The sequence below is a fragment of the Asparagus officinalis genome, chromosome 1 (genome assembly GCF_001876935.1).
Source record: "Asparagus officinalis chromosome 1, Aspof.V1, whole genome shotgun sequence".
Taxonomy (NCBI): Eukaryota; Viridiplantae; Streptophyta; class Magnoliopsida; order Asparagales; family Asparagaceae; genus Asparagus; species Asparagus officinalis.
The window spans coordinates 50,195,241-50,212,759 of record NC_033794.1 but is presented as its reverse complement, the minus strand read 5'-3'; the positions used below and the strand labels follow the sequence as shown (position 1 = coordinate 50,212,759).

Genomic DNA, 17,519 nt, shown 5'->3' with positions numbered 1-17,519 from the left:
TAACTACTTAGATATGAAATAAATATATTTTCATATACATACTCATATGTTTCATTTTCTATTGTATTTGTAAAAATATTGTATTCTTAGTTTTTGGACTTAACAATAATCATATACATATTTTATTAAGTCTACATAATCATTGTGTAAAGTTTCAAAACATGGTTTAGCCTAAATGTCAAAATTCATATGTTTACATTTGTAGCATGTTTATTATCATGTCTACAATCATTTTTCAAAGTTTTACATTTTTAGAATTTATTTGATATTTTTAAACAGTGTTTTAAAATCAGCAAACTATTTTTAAAACTGTTAATTTTATATATCAGTTCACAGTCGACCATCACGGTCGACCGCGCTTCTGTACCCCCAAACCCTCTTCTATCTCAGTAACCAATGGGATGTCTTAAACAAGTTTATAAAAGTTTTAACAGGGGTTTAAGTTTGGTTTAAAGCTGTTTTTGGTTGGTTCACAAGTGGAGGAGATCATCTATATTGTTTGAGCTTCCTTTTAATCTATCTCTCCATCTTGTTATTCAGAGAAGAATCTCTAAACTCATTTCTAGCTATTTATTATTTTGTTTATAATTTCTATATGCTAGATTTTAATTGAGTTTAGTTTTGATTTTGATTTCACTCATTGTTTACACACACCCACTTGAGCTTATTGTATTTACATTACATAGTATATTTGGGTTGGTGAGAGTTGTAACAATTGAGTATGAGCTTTTATTGTGTTCTCATCCATATTAGAGAACAATCATTCTTTGTATTGTGCTTAATCGTGAGATCACTTTGTAATACACTTGTACACCGAGAGGAGTATGTGGTGAGAGTCGGGGATCATACCAAGAGGAGTGGCGTCGGTTGATGAACCTAGGGAGAGGTTGTAATCAAGCACTTGAGGGAGACACGGCTAGGTCCAACACTTGTGAGGGTGTAGAGTGGGTTTGCAAGAGTGTGAGTTGTAGAGTTTTCGGTTAGCTAGAAAACCGAGTATGTAGAAGTTCCGGCTTCCAAGTTGTAGAGTTTTCGGTTAGCTAGAAAACCGAGTATGTAGAAGTTCCGGCTTCCAAACCGGATTGTGATAGTGGATTTCTCCCCGGGAGTGGAGAGCAGAGACGTAGGACGGAAGGTCCGAACTCTGTGATCATTTGAGTGTGTTTGAGTTTGTCATTAGCGAATTTGCTTTTGTATTTATCTTATATTGCCAATTGTGCATTGCTCATTTTATTTCATCCACTATCTTGTTTATATTTATTTCACCATTGTGTTAGTTTATATATCCTTGCATATATTTTTATCATATAGGATATATCTCATTGTTCATATTACTTATCCTAGCTTACATATCATGTTTTATTTTAGGATTATTTTTTAATTAGTTTTAATTGGCATATAATCGGATTAGATTAGCATAAGACCCTAATCACCCCCACTCTAGGGTCTAACAATTGGTATCAGAGCTTGGCGCTCTTTGATTTAAGGTCTAATCGCCTTGAGTTAAAGATCCAAGTTATCTTTTTGTGCTAATCTTATTTTGATTGTATTTGTATCTTGCTTGCATATTTTTTACAAATTATGGATATGAATGATGCATCTTATTTAGGCTATGATTCTAGTATTGCTCCTAAATTCAATGTTTTCTCTTATGCTCAATGGTGTTTTAGATTCAAAATATTTGTTCAATCTAAAAATATCAATTTATGGGAAGTCATTGATTGTGCTTATATTGTGCCCATATTGGAGAAATCCAAGTGGAATAAAAATGATAAAAGATTATTTATTATGAACAAGCTCTTGTTGGAATTCTTACATAATGCATTTGATTCATCTTTGTCTAACAAGTTTGTTCATTTTGATAGTGCTTACACCTTATAGAAACTTATTGAAGCACATCAAGAGGACTTGGAGGCGATCCGACAAGCTTTGGAGGATCCCGCTTCAAGTTCAAAAGGAGCATCATGCACACGCGCACTAGGCGATAACCCTAGTGAGGTTTGCGAGTTCGAATCTATTAATGATTTACCTAATAATGAACTTGCTTGTGCTAGTGAAAGATTATTACATGCCTACAAGAAATTGCAAAATGATTTTATTGATTTAAAAAGCAAGCATAAGGATTTGAAATCCGATCATGAGTTGTTAGCATCTAGGTTTGAAACTATTTCTAATGAAAATGTGATCCTTAAAGAAAACAATGAAAAATTAAAATTGGATCATGTTTTTTTAACTTTAAATGTTGCTAGTTTAACTCATGAAAGAGATAATACCATGTTAGAAGTAGAGAACATACAAAATGATACTGCTTCCTTTATAAATGACTATTTATGTTCTACTTCTAATAAAAATGCATATGTGCCTAAAAATGAAGATTTGAATCTTATGAAAAATAGTATTTCATCTTTAGATTCAACTTTAAAAATATGCATTGATAATCATAAGAGGCTTATGGATATGTGTGCCAAGTCTAAGTCGTCATCTACTCATTATGCACACATATATAGCAAAATTTACAAATACTCTATTTGCGACCGAAAAGGTCATTTAGCTAAATTTTGCTATGATGCACACAAACATAAGAATTCTAATGTTCCTTGTGCATCTCATGTAGCTTCTTCATCTTGTACACTTACACATTCACATGCTCATTCTCACAAAGTTCATCATAAGCATGCTAGTGTGTTCAAGTGTGATCTTTGTGGTCGTTTTGGTCACTTGGCAAAATATTGTTTTGATTTGAAAAGAAATTTTATTTGCCTAATGTTTCTAGTAGACCACATATTTTTAAATGTGATGTTTGTGGTAGATTTGGCCATTTGGCGAAGTTTTGTTATGATTTGAAAAAATATTCAAACTTACCAAATTTCTCAAGTAAACCACCTTTGTTTAATAATGTTTCTCATTTGCAATATAATTTAAAAGAAAAAATTTTATTTGCAAATGCTCCACGTGCACCTTTTAATGGTCAACATAAGCAAATGCTTCCTTTCCATTATACATATTGCAATCGGAAGGGTCATTTGAGTGATTATTGCTATGACCGATCCCGTACACCACATATGCCCAAGAGGGTTCATAACCCTAGGGCTTTGAGCTTAAAAGATAGGGGTCATGTCCCTAAATCTATTGGTACCAAAAATTCTTAGGTACCAAAACAAATTTAATTTTTAAAACCAAGTATTTTAGTGTTTTTCTTTTTCCTTTTCTTGGTTTTGAAAAATTATACTTTAAACTTTTGAACATGAAAACAATTTTTTTTCATTGATCAAATTCTTTTATTTTCATGATTATTGGTCTTGTTTTGATGAGAGGTTTGTACTTATATAACCCTCCAAATTTATTAGGTGTTTATTCCCAAATCTTATTTACCGGATGCTAAAATGTTTATATGGGTTGATACTAGCTCAAGAGCTAGATATAGTTGCCTCTCTTGATTTTTGAATCAATGATGATTTAATTTTACGTTTTTGGATTTAAACTTTGATTTATGATTTCTTTTGGTTGATTTGTTTTCATTTAAAAACTTTTTGCATGATTCTCATGTTCCTCTTCTTTTGATTTCATAAATCTATTCATTTATATGGTTCTTATATTTTTTGTGTTAATGAGACACTTCTTTCATATTAACATATTTATATGTGTTCTCATTATCTTTTTGTATGTGAGTGATATTTAGCATATTCATGTATGCTTTTTTGCCATGATCTTCATTGCATATTTTCTATATGGCTTTTTGATAGGGGGAGCAATCCCTATATCTTTCTATGTGTTATACTCACCTATGCTTATTGATAGGGGGAGCTTTCGCTCTCTTAATTCTTTTGTTCCCTTTTTGATGTTGTCAAAGGGGGAGAAATATTGTGAGTATATTCTTTCTTGTTTATATGCATGTGAATTATAATTTATATATTTATTTCCTTTCATGCATATATCCTTTTTATAAATTGTTTGTCATCATCAAAAAGGGGGAGATTGTTAGCCTTCTTGTTTTGATGATGTTTAACAAATAATTTACTTCTAATGTTGTTTGTCTAGTGTTTGTGTTTCCGTATTTATTCTAGGCAAACAACGAGTTGGAGGATAGATGGAATAGCGCTTCAACGACGATATCAAATGGAGGTTGGTGGAATTGTGGAGTGAAGCTTATGCAATTCAAGTTCAAGATCCAAGTTTAGTTTCATCCGCATAGTGTACCAAGTCAAGCTTATTGAAGATGAAGATCGGCTTGGGTAATCTAGTTTAGGTTTTATATTATGTGTGTTAGATACTCTAAGCTCAATATCATATACACACACATTTTATTAGTTTCCTTGTATATATATGTAGTCATATATATATATACAACACAAGTTTTGGTTTTTATGTTTATAAATATGAAATTACATATTTCATATTTATTATTGTGATTTGGTTTAACTACTTAGATATGAAACAAATATATTTTCATATACATACTCATATGTTTTATTTTCTATTGTATTTGTAAAAATATTGTATTCTTAGTTTTTGGACTTAACAATAATTATATATATATTTTATTTAGTATACATAATCATTGTGTAAAGTTTCAAAACATGGTTTAGCCTAAATGTCAAAATTCATATGTTTACATTTTCATGTTTTGGACTATTTTGCAAAATGATGATATTTCTCATTTGGGAAGTCCTTTTTATAAACCAGTTTTTGTAGCATGTTTATTATCATGTCTATAATCATTTTCTAAAGTTTTATATTTTTTTGGAATTTATTTGATATTTTTAAACAGTATTTTAAAATCAGCAAACTGTTTTCAAAACTGTCAATTTCATATATCAGTTCACGGTCGACTGCCATGGTCGACCGCGCTTCTATTTTTAGCCTGCGGAGCTAACAGAAACTTTTGCTGTCGACCGCCACGGTCGACCGTCAGCCCGAATTTTCCCACGGTCGATCGCCACAATCGACCGTCAAAGTATCTGGAAGTTTTCTGAGTTTCAAAATTGGCTTGCGGTCGATCGCGAGTTTTCCACGGTCGACCACGAGTTTTCCACGGTCGACCATCGTTCACTCCAACGGCTATTTTGTACAGAATCTGATTTTCGATTCTGTTGGTTTTTTGGTCTTTTTCTTTGGGGGTTTTGCCGTTGTTTTCTCTTCCTATATAAACCCCCAAACCCTCTTCTATCTCAGTAACCAATGGGATGTCTTAAACAAGTTTATAAAAGTTTTAACAGGGGTTTAAGTTTGGTTTAAAGCTGTTTTTGGTTGGTTCACAAGTGGAGGAGATCATCTATATTGTTTGAGCTTCCTTTTAATCCATCTCTCCATCTTGTTATTCAGAGAAGAATCTCTAAACTCTTATCTAGCTATTTATACGTTTGATTTACATTTCCATGAGCTAGCATTTGTATTGAGTTTAGTTTGATTTTGATTTACTCATTGTTCACACACACACCCACTTGAGCTTATTGTATTTACATACATAGTATATTTGGGTTGGTGAGAGTTGTAACAATTGAGTGTGATCTTTTATTGTGTTCTCATCCATATTAGAGAACAATCATTCTTTGTATTGTGCTTAATCATGAGATCACTTTGTAATACACTTGTACACCGAGAGGAGTGTATGGTGAGAGTCGGGGATCGTCCCAAGAGGAGTGGCGTCGGTTGACGAACCTAGGGAGAGGTTGTAACCGAGCACTTGAGGGAGACACGGATAAGTCCAACACTTGTGAGGGTGTAGAGTGGGTTTGCAAGAGTGTGAGTTGTAGAGTTTTCGGTTAGCTAGAAAACTGAGTGTGTAGAAGTTCTGGCTTCCAAACCGGATTGTGATAGTGGATTTCTCCCCGGGAGTGGGGAGCGGAGACGTAAGATGGAAGGTCCGAACTCCGTGATCATTTGAGTGTGTTTGAGTTTGTCATTGGTGCATTTGCTTTTGTATTTATCTTATATCGCTAATTGTGCATTACTCATTTTATTTTATCCACTATCTTGTTTATGTTTATTTCACCCTTGTGTTAGTTTATATATCCTTGCATATATTTTTATCATATAGGATATATCTCATTGTTCATATTACTTATCCTAGCTCACATATCATGTTGTATTTCATGATAATTTGTTAATTAGTTTTAATTGGCATATAATCGGATTAGATTAGCATAAGACCCTAATCATTCATGGCAATGCAACACCCATTGCTTTTTTCCTTATGGAGAGGATGGCTACAGACTGGGAGTTAAGTTATTAGACGCATCAAATACCAGTTTGAAAAAAAAAAGAAAAGATGTCACCATGAGGGAATATGCTGCTTTCCGTATACAACAGTGTCATAGTGAATGGAAGACACTACTTTATTCTGGAAAATTATTCCAAACATATATTGTTGATCTGTTTACATGCATTGAAGAAGATAGGCTTCACTGAGTTAAAATTAATCAAACCAAGATCAGAACTAAACTATACTCTGGAATAAAGGATGCTGTTTTCAAAGGAGATACAGAAGGATCTCAAGTTAGACAAAGGATAGTATTGCCATCTTCTTTCGCAGGAGGCCCACGTTATATGAATCAAAATTATAATGATGCAATATCTCTATGTCGTGTTATAGGGAATCCGGATCTTTTTATAACAATGACAGCAAATCCAAGGTTGCTAGAAATCAAAGCAACATTAGAAGAATTGGGAAGACAAAGATCAGATGAAAGGCCAAATATTGTAGCAAGAGTCTTCAGAATCAAACTTGACCATCTAATGGAGGACCTTCAAAAAATGGTCATTTTGGAAAATGTGTTGGTGGTATGTTCATTTCCATTTTACACTATGCATAAAATCTAATAATGATTCACAATCATATTTTATAATAATTATGAACACATTATGTGCATTTGCATAAACAGCTAACATGATAGTCAAAATTTAAAGACATTAATTTATCATGATTACATAGAGCACATGTCCAGTGATTTTATCTGTCATAAATTAAGTGAATATACACCATCAGGTGCCATTCTGACATACAATCGTTTGCATACACAATATTATGACGAACTTTATCCGCCCCTTAGTATCTTAAGTTGACACACATGTACATGCACACATTTATCTTCTGGCTGCCGCAGGATACTTTCTTAATTCAAATTGAATCCTTTAGAGCATCTTTCTTGCTTCAAATATATTGTGCATTAGATAAACTAAAAGAAATCCTCTTCATAGCTGTAACACAAGAAGTATAAAACACATTGACTTCCTAGAGAAATATATAAGCACTACATGAAAGATATATGCCAAATCTAACTACTATACGAACATAATTTGTATCAAAATCTGCCTTTTTAAGATCATTATAACCTACGATATATGAACAAAAACAATATTCTTTCAAAAAGAAAATTATTGTACTCAATTTAAAATAACATATAAAGGAAAAGTTTATTAACTACTTAACCAAGGTCAAATTCATGAAATACAGATGAAGAAATATGAAACTAAACAGAACAAAGACAAAACTGAAGTTGGAATTTTAAATGACCAACTAAATGAATATAAGTTAAAAGATGAGAAAGCAGAAGTAACCAAACACAATTTAGCAAAGAATATACAACCGAAAGAAGTTTAAATAGTTAAAATCCAGATTGGCACTTAAATAAGAAGTAACCAAACACAAGTTACCTCAGAAGGCATCCTTCGCTTAAAGACACTTGCAGATAGAGTTGCAAAAGAGTTTACAATATTAACGTTTAACTGACGGTAGAATTTTTACTAAAAAGTGAAGAAAGATAAATCATGTAATTTAACCAGACTGTTGTATAGTGGTATAAACTGATACATGTTAATCCAATAGAAGCAATAGGAGATCCTAAAAAATCAGTTAATCCAAATCTATGAAGAATGGGAAATTTACTGAAAATTAAAATTAAAAATAGAAGCGAAAAGAGAAGGCCAAAAAACTCAGTTAATCGAAATCAATGAATACTTGGGAAATTGAGTGAAAATAAAATTAAAATTAGAAGAGAAAGGAGATGCCAAAAAACTCAGTTAATCCAAATATATGAAGACTTAGGATATTGAGGGAAAAATAAAATTAAAAATAAAAGAGAAGGGAGAGAACAAAAAAACGAGTTAATCCAAATCTAACAAGAATGATATCAAACTTACCTCTAGAGTTGATTCCATGCATTTTCACCTAGCATGATGAATAATCAAGTTGAGTCCATGTTGAAGGGGTCAAGGGGATGAGAAGGTGATGAAACATCTACTCTAGGAGGCGAGCTATTAAATATTTACAGACCAACTTTAATTTTAACAGATGCAGACTCTTGAGTAAATTATACAGTACAACATTTGCCATAAATATGCAAAAATGTTAGTAATTTGAACCCTGAATGCGTGCACAATTTTTTCCATGCCACTTCTATAAACAATAAGAAGATACAACCGAAAGAAGTTAAAATAGTTCAAATCCAGATTGGCACTTAAATAAATAAGAAGTAACCAAACACAAGTTACCTCAGAATGCCTACTTCGCTTGAGGATGCTTGCATTTATCAGTGTGAACCATCAGATAGATCTGCAAAAGAGTTAACAAGATTAATGTTTACGAATTGTTGGCAGAATTTTTACTAAAAAGTAAAGAAAGATAAATCATTAGCAATAAGCTCACCTTTCGATATTGTTTCTTCACATCAACATGCACAAAAATCAAAGGGCAGGTTAAGATGCTCAAAAGGATTCAATTTAAACAATAATTTTTTTTAATAATTGATACATGCATATGAAAAAAGTATATGATAGTGATAGGATATGTTACTTCACATTTCTTAAACAGCAAGCCCTCCAATACAATACTTTGATCCTTAGTTTTATGCATGTTTACGTCATACATTTCTTTCATATACATGAATATACTCTCATTTATTATTTTTTTCATATACATGTATCAGTTATTTAACCAGGTTGTTGTATTGTGGTATAAATTGATACATGCATGTATAGAAATAAGATGACACTTTGTATTAGACAGTTGGTTAACAGCTTTTAAAAATTTATACTATATATATATATATATATACACACACACACACGATCATTTTATACAAACAGTCAATTAAATATACATTCTATTTACAAATCTGTATCATACTCGATATGAAACTGATAGCATGTGTAACTTCACAATATGTAAACACATCAGGACAATACAATTCTCTACACATGTATGTATTGTATGTTCGTACCGGTGCTTTTTAATAAATTTAAGACTCTTACTTATATTCAAAAATGTAAAATTTGCCAACAACAATGATATATAGGAACAATCTGTTTAGTTGTTTACATGTGAGTATAAATTGTCATAATACATGTTATAATCTGGTCAGATACTATAACTTACTTTCTCCACTATGCATATATCTACCAAATAAATATTCTATTACAAAAATTAATTTCAAACATGAATTTTATGCAATCTCTAACATAGTTTATCAATGAAACATATGCAGCTGTATATACGATAGAATTTCAGAAACATGGACTACCACATGCGCATATCTTTCTATGGCTTCATGAGAGTAACAAATATCTGACACCCGCATTGATTAATAAGATCATTAGTGCTGAGATCCCAGATGAGAAAGAAGATCCAGTTGGGTATGCAGCAGTTGGTTAATACATGATGTATGGACCATGTCGAAGTACGGCTCCATATTCATCATGTATGAAAAATAAAATATGTTCAAAGCGGTTTCCAAAAAAATTCATTTCTGAGATGATTATTGATGATGGGGGTTTTCCTATTTACCGAAGAAGGGAGGATAATAGTAAATGGATAGAGAAAAATGGAACAAGATTAGACAGGTTTTCCTATTTACCGAAGAAGGGAGGATAATAGTAAATGGATAGAGAAAAATGGAACAAGATTAGACAATGGTTATGTCGTAGAGGATAATAGTAAATGGATAGAGAAAAATGGAACAAGATTAGACAATGGTTATGTCGTACCGTACAACCAAAACTTGATCGTGAAATATCAATCTCACATTAACGTAGAGTGGTGTAACAGAGGAAGATCAATCAAATATTTGTTTAAGTCTGTCACAAAAGGACCAGATCATGTTTCTGTTTCTATTCACAAGGAAAATAATGGTAGATCCTCAAAACTTAAAGAATTGAACAGAGATGAGATATAACACTATCTTGATTGTAGATATGTCTCAGCATCGGAAGCTATATGGAGGATATCTGAATTTGATATTCATTACAGAACTCCAGTAGTAGAGAGGCTACTATTTCATTTGCCGGATCAGAAATCAATTATTTTTAAAGATATTGATAATTTAAATGACATTTTGAATGATATTGAATCAAAGAAGACCAAGTTCAATGCGTGGATGGAAGCAAACAAACTCTATCCAGAAGCAAAAACTCTCACTTATGCTAAATTACCAACTAAATTTGTATGGAAGACGGATGAGAAAAGATGGAAACCAAGAGAGAAGGGGCAAAGTGTTGACCGGTTGGTTTATGCTCATCCTTCTTCGGGTGAAAGATTTTATCTGCGTTTATTACTAAATGTAGTGAGAGGTCCTACAAGCTATGTTGATATAAAAACCAAAGATGGAATTCAGTATGGAACATTTAAAGAGACATGTGCTGCTCTAAGATTGTTGGATGATGATAATGAATGGCAATTAGTCATAGAGGAAGCATCTTATTTTTCCTTAGGGAGACAAATGAGACATTTATTTGCACAAATACTTTTGTATTGTGAAATTATCAATCCTAAAAAGCTATGGGAAGATAATTGGGTGTATTTATCAAAGGGTATTCTTGAAGCTCAAATTAATCTACTACAGTTCCCAAATTTAAAAATGATAAAAAATCAATTACAAAGCCATGCATTGGCAGAAATACAATATCTCCTACTATAAAATGGTCACTATCTTCAGAAATTTCAAGGTATGCCACTTCCTGATCAAGTTTTAATTCAACAATGTAAGGAGAAGATTATAAGTGAAGAATTTAACTATGATAGAAAAGAATTGAGCAGTTTTAATTCAACAATGTAAGGAGAAGATTATAAGTGAAGAATTTAACTATGATAGAAAAGAATTGAGAAGGGAGCATGAACAGTTGTTTGGAGAAGATTATAAGTGAAGAATTTAACTATGATAGAAAAGAATTGAGAAGGGAGCATGAACAGTTGTTTGAGGGTCTTAATGAGAAGCAAAAAAAATTTATGATGTTGTGATTCACTCTGTATATAGTAAAACATGAGGCTTATACTTTCTCTATGGACATGGTGGGATAGTAAAAACTTATGTTTGGAAGTTAATTATCACTAGACTTAGATCTGAGGGGAAAATAGTACTCACAGTGGTATCATCGGGTATTGCTGCTCTTCTTTTACCTAGAGGGAGAACAGCACATTGAAGATTCCAGATTCCAATTAAATTGAAAGAAACATCTACATGTTGTATTAAATAAGGAACACCTGAAGCAAATTTGCTAAAACAAACAGCTTTAATACTTTGGGATGAGGCACTAATGATGCATAGACATGCATTTGAAGCAGTGGATAGAACTTTGAAAGATATATTGGGCAAAGACAATCCTATGTTGTCATAGAAACCATTTGGAGGTTTGACTGTGGTGCTTGGGGGTGATTTTAGATAAATTTTACTAGTTATTCCAAGATAAAGTAAACATGATATTATTCATACTTCCATTAGCAGATCCAAACTTTGGAGTGAATGCAGAATTTACAAATTGACAGAGAATATGAGAATTCAACAAAGTTCATCAAATGAGAACGAAATGAGCATACCGGAATTTAGTAGATGGGTTCTAAATATTAGAAATGGAAGTGCTGAAGAAGAGTGTTGTGAATTGCAAAATATAGATGGAACTATTGATATTCCACGCGAATTTATCCTTCATCCAACTAAAAATCCAGTTGAGGATATTATTTCATCTACCTACCCAAACATAGATGAAAACTTTCAAAACCCCACAAATCTAGAAGAAAGAGCAATATTAACACCAAGGAATGAAACTATAGACATTGTGAATAATACAATCTTGGAAAAAATTGAGGGACAAATTTTAGTATATCTTAGTTCTGATTCCCTTTGCCCAACATCTCATAATATGCAAGAAAATGAGATCAACTTTCCAACGGAGTACTTGAATTCACCAAAATTTCCAGGAATACTAAACCACGAGATAAAACTTAAAGTCGGGACATCTGTCATGCTTCTACGTAACTTGAGTCCAACTGAAGGGTTATGCAACGGGACGCGGTTGATCGTCACCCAATTGCTAAAATGGGTGATTGAGGCTAAAATTATAAGTGGAAGCAACATCGGATCAAAACATTTTATCTCAAGAACCGTAACAACAAATACGGATTCAAAGTCGACATTTCGCATGAAAAGAAGACAACTACCTATTAGACCATGTTATGTAATGACTATAAATAAAAGCCAGGGTCAAACACTACAACATGTTGGTCTATATCTACCAAAACCCGTTTTCAGACATGGTCAACTATATGTTGCTATTTCGAGAGTGACATCACCAAAAGGTCTAAAAATTCTCATTGAAAATAGTGAAATGAACACTGAAAGTGTAACAGAGAATGTAGTGTATAGAGAAATATTCAACAACTTGGTAGAAGGTGTATCATATATTCCTTTATTGTTATATGAAATATATTTGCATTAGATTTTTATTTGTTTCCTTAGTTTCATTCATACTGATCCATTGACAGATTAAGTGGGATGTTGAATATAAATACTTAATGAAATGAAATTATATGTGCAGGTGAAGGACAAGAAGGATGAGTATTTCTAAATACACTCTGATAAAGAATCTGAACACGAAAGTAAAAGAACCAATCATTAAATCTCGAGTGACAAGCATATGGGAAAATATAAATGTGATATCACTTCAAAATTATGGACTGCTAATTACTCTTTTGGATGCTGCTCTAAGATTGTTGGATGATGACAATGAATGGCAATTAGTTATAGAGGAAGCATCTTATTTTTCCCCAGGGAAACAAATGAGACATTTATTTGCACAAATACTTTTGTATTGCGGAATTATCAATCCTAGAAAGCTATGAGAAGATAATTGGGTGCATTTATCAGAGGGTATTCTTGAAGCTCAAATTAATCTACTACAGTACCCAAATTTGAAAATGATAAGAAATCAATTAGAAAGCCATGCATTGGCAGAAATACAATATCTCCTACTACAAAATGGTTAATGTCTTCAGAAAATTCAAGGTATGCCACTTCCTGATCCAGTTTTAATTCAACAATGTCAGGAGAAGATTATAAGTGAAGAATTTAACTATGATAGAGAAGAATTGAGAAGGGAGCATGAAAAGTTGTTTCAGGGTCTTAATGAGAAGCAAAGAAAATTTTATGATGTTGTGATTCACTCTGTATATAGTAAAACAGGAGGCTTATACTTTCTATATGGATATGGTGGGATAGGAAAAACTTATGTTTGGAAGTCAATTATTACTAGACTTAGATCTGAGGGGAAAATAGTACTCGCAGTGGCATCATCGGGTATTGCTGCTCTTCTTTTGCCTAGAGGGAGAACAGCACATTCAAGATTCCAGATTCCAATTAAATTGAAAGAAACATCTACATGTGGTATTAAACAAGGAACACCTGAAGCAAATTTGTTAAAACAAACAGCTTTAATACTTTGGGATGAGGCACCAATGATGCATAGACATGCATTTGAAGCAGTGGATAGAACTTTGAAAGATATATTGGGCAAAGATAATCCTACGTCGTCAGAGAAACCATTTGGAGGTTTGACTATGGTGCTTGGGGGTGATTTTAGACAAATTTTACCAGTTATTCCAGGAGGAAGTAAACATGATATTATTCATGCTTCCATTAGCCGATCCAAACTTTGGAGAGAATGCAGAATATACAAATTGACAGAGAATATGAGAATTCAACAAAGTTCATCAAATGAGAACGAAATGAGCACAGCAGAATTTAGTAGATGGGTTCTAAATATTGGAAATGGAAGTGCTGAAGAAGAGTGTTGTGAATTGCAAAATATAGATGGAACTATTGATATTCCACGCGAATTTATCCTTCATCCAACTAAAAATCCAGTTGAGGATATTATTTCATCTACCTACCCAAACATAGATGAAAACTTTCAAAACCCCACAAATCTAGAAGAAAGAGCAATATTAACACCAAGGAATGAAACTATAGACATTGTGAATAATACAATCTTGGAAAAAATTGAGGGACAAATTTTAGTATATCTTAGTTCTGATTCCCTTTGCCCAACATCTCATAATATGCAAGAAAATGAGATCAACTTTCCAACGGAGTACTTGAATTCACCAAAATTTCCAGGAATACTAAACCACGAGATAAAACTTAAAGTCGGGACATCTGTCATGCTTCTACGTAACTTGAGTCCAACTGAAGGGTTATGCAACGGGACGCGGTTGATCGTCACCCAATTGCTAAAATGGGTGATTGAGGCCAAAATTATAAGTGGAAGCAACATTGGATCAAAACATTTTATCTCAAGAACCGTAACAACAAATACGGATTCAAAGTCGACATTTCGCATGAAAAGAAGACAATTACCTATTAGACTATGTTATGCAATGACCATAAATAAAAGCCAGGGTCAAACACTACAACATATTGGTCTGTATCTACCAAAACCCGTTTTCACACATGGTCAACTATATGTTGCTATTTCGAGAGTGACATCACCAAAAGGTCTAAAAATTCTCATTAAAAATAGTGAAATGAACACTGAAAGTATAACAGAGAATGTAGTGTATGGAGAAATATTCAACAACTTGGTAGAAGGTATATCATATATACCTTTATTGTTATCTAAAATATATTTGCATTAAACCTTTATTCATTTCCTTAGTTTCATTCATACTGATTCATTGACAGTTTAAGTGGGATGTTGAATATAAATATTTAATGAAATTATATGTGCAGGTGAAGGACAAGAAGGATGGGTATTTCTAAATACACGACGATAAAGGATTTGAACATGAGAGTAAAAGATCCAATCCTTAAAGCTCGAGTGACAAGCATATGGGAAAATATAAATGTCATATCACTCCAAAATTATGGACTGCTACTTACTCTTTTGGATGAAAGTGTAAGACAGATTTACATTCCATCTGTAAACTTTTTATACAAAAGTATCTCTTATAGTTATAAAATATCAATATCTACGTACTATATCAAGATCTATATATTTTTGAAATGAGATGCTTATTTTTAATTTTGACAGGATACACACATTCACGGTAGCATAAAAACAACTGAGATGTCAATGTTTCAACCAATGATAGAGGAAGGAAGTATACATGTCATCTCTAAGTTCAGAGTTATGAATTCCTTTGGCAATTATAGGGAAACTGAGAATAAATTCATAATATGTTTTTGTAGTATGACACAAGTTCAAGTACTACAAGAAGACAACGACAATATCCCTAGGTACAAGTTCAACTATAAACCATTCAATGAGCTTTATAGAATGAAAGGAAACAAGACTTATTTGGCAGGTAAGCTTTTATTATAATTTTTGTATCATGATATAGTTCAATACAGATTATGCAACAAACCTTATATAACTTATATCTCTTATGTTTGCTTATTTCAATTTCAATATAGATATAATTGGGTATGTGAAAGATATATATCCCTTGGAGCAAACTGTAATTTCTGAAAAAGGACTAGGAGAGCCTTAAAACTAATCGATGAAGAGCGAGAGTTATCTTATTCATCACCTAATCGAACTGTTAATTGTATTTATTTATGTTTGAACCTAAAACTTAGTATCTCTTATACAAATCAGAAACATAGAATGCACGGTTACTTTATGGAACCAAATTGCTACAAATCTAGAGAGCGCACTGATAGAACAAGATCCAAACAACATGGTTATGGTGGTCAGTGGAATATTTGTTACTAATTTTAGAGATAAAATGAACAATTATACATGTCATAAATAATTGCTTTCATCAATACATAAGTAAAGACGATACTTTTCACATAAAATTTCAGGCAATAATTCTGTGTCATCAAGCACGACGGCCAAAATCTACGTGAACATACCTGAACAAATAGTACTGGAATTATCTCAGAGGTAATTTTAGTATCTTTATATATTTTTTGACATACGTAATTAAATTATATGTACTGACATATGATTTCTGAGCATATATACATAGGTACATGGAGTCAGAAACACAGATGCAGCTAATAGATACATCAATTAATTACAAATCAAAGCAGAAATTTCTTAAAACACCATCTGCATCTTTGAGCAATCTTATTTTATTCAATGATCCAGAAACTGCGGAGGTAATAAAGTTTTTAAAAGATGGCCTATCAGTTATGCAAACTAATTATCTGTTCTATAGTTAATATTCATCTTTGTAATTTTAAGGAATATTTCTTTATATGCAATGTGAGAATCAATACTATAATGGACAACCAAAAATGGTGTTATCGCGGATGTCTGTTTGTGGAAAATTTGATGTAAAAGAAATAATGAAAGAAAAATTGATTTGTATTTCTCTCAAAATCGATTACAATTTGGATTCCGATTACAAAAGAGAGGAGAATGAGTTTGATTCTCCCCTTTGTGTAAATCTGGGTTCTTCACGGTGGCGATGGAGTGCCTCCCTCGAATACTCGCGTCGAGTTTGCGCTCCGTTGACGATCTGCACGTCTTGATTTACTGGAACGTGATCTTCTCCTCACGATTTGACGTTGTGGAGAACTTGCGTGGCAAGTTTGAAAATAACTCTTAATGAGTTGATAAGTCAGAGCGAGTTTTAGAAGAACTTGCAGAGCCAGTTTTGAACTCTGATCGAGTTGATAACTCTGAACGAGTTTGAAACTCTATGGAAGAGTTGATTTAACCGAAAGTCGGTTATAAGCCAAGGATGAAGAAGCTCCTATTATCGATCTCCAAAATCCCAGCCGAAGGATGAAGGCTCTTCTTTGCTACCAAGCTTGCTCTTGACTGAATCTCCCTTTGTTGATGAGACAAAATCCCCTCCTTTAACTCAATTGAGTTTCTCATATTTATAGGGGATTAAGGGTGGTAACTGCCTCCTTAATCCGCTACTAAGTGGGGCGGAAATCCCTCAAATCGTGGGAAAAAACAGTTCCTGGAACTATTCAGTTCGTGTTTGAACGAGTCAAACGCCTAAATTGGCGTTCTGGACCTTAACTCTGCGTCTTAGAGATGAGACGAAGAGTTGGGCGCTCGCTAGGAGTTGGAACGCACAGGCTGCTTGCGTTTCGGACCTTAACTCTGCGTCGTGGAGATGAGACACAGAGTTGGGCGCTCACTGGGAGTTGAAACGCACAGGTCGTGCTGTTTTTAGAGATGAACTCTGTGTTTTAGGCTGAAAACACAGAGTTGGGCCTGTTTTAGGCTGAGAACGCACAGGTCGTGCTGTTTTAGAGATGAACTCTACGTTTTAGGCTGAAAACGCAGAG

At 33.0% G+C, this 17,519-nt stretch overlaps 1 protein-coding gene across 1 annotated transcript; it reads left to right on the top strand.

Moving 5' to 3' along the window:
• LOC109834148 (ATP-dependent DNA helicase pif1-like) lies at window positions 13,209–16,551 on the top strand. Its single transcript, XM_020402076.1, has 9 exons — window positions 13,209–13,271; window positions 13,313–14,845; window positions 14,946–15,013; window positions 15,453–15,568; window positions 15,678–15,721; window positions 15,862–15,955; window positions 16,071–16,152; window positions 16,238–16,370; window positions 16,456–16,551. Exons 1-9 carry the CDS (start codon window positions 13,209–13,211, stop codon window positions 16,549–16,551), a joined length of 2,229 nt encoding a protein of 742 aa, XP_020257665.1.

Excerpts from the sequence above, each read along its gene's own strand:
- LOC109834148 (XM_020402076.1), top strand. The coding sequence starts at position 13,209 with ATGCATTGGCAGAAATACAATATCTCCTACTACAAAATGGTTAATGTC. Across the intron at positions 15,722-15,861 it reads TATATCCCTTGGAGCAAACT|AAACATAGAATGCACGGTTA; the intron begins GTAATTTCTGAA and ends TATACAAATCAG. Across the intron at positions 15,956-16,070 it reads CAAACAACATGGTTATGGTG|GCAATAATTCTGTGTCATCA; the intron begins GTCAGTGGAATA and ends ATAAAATTTCAG.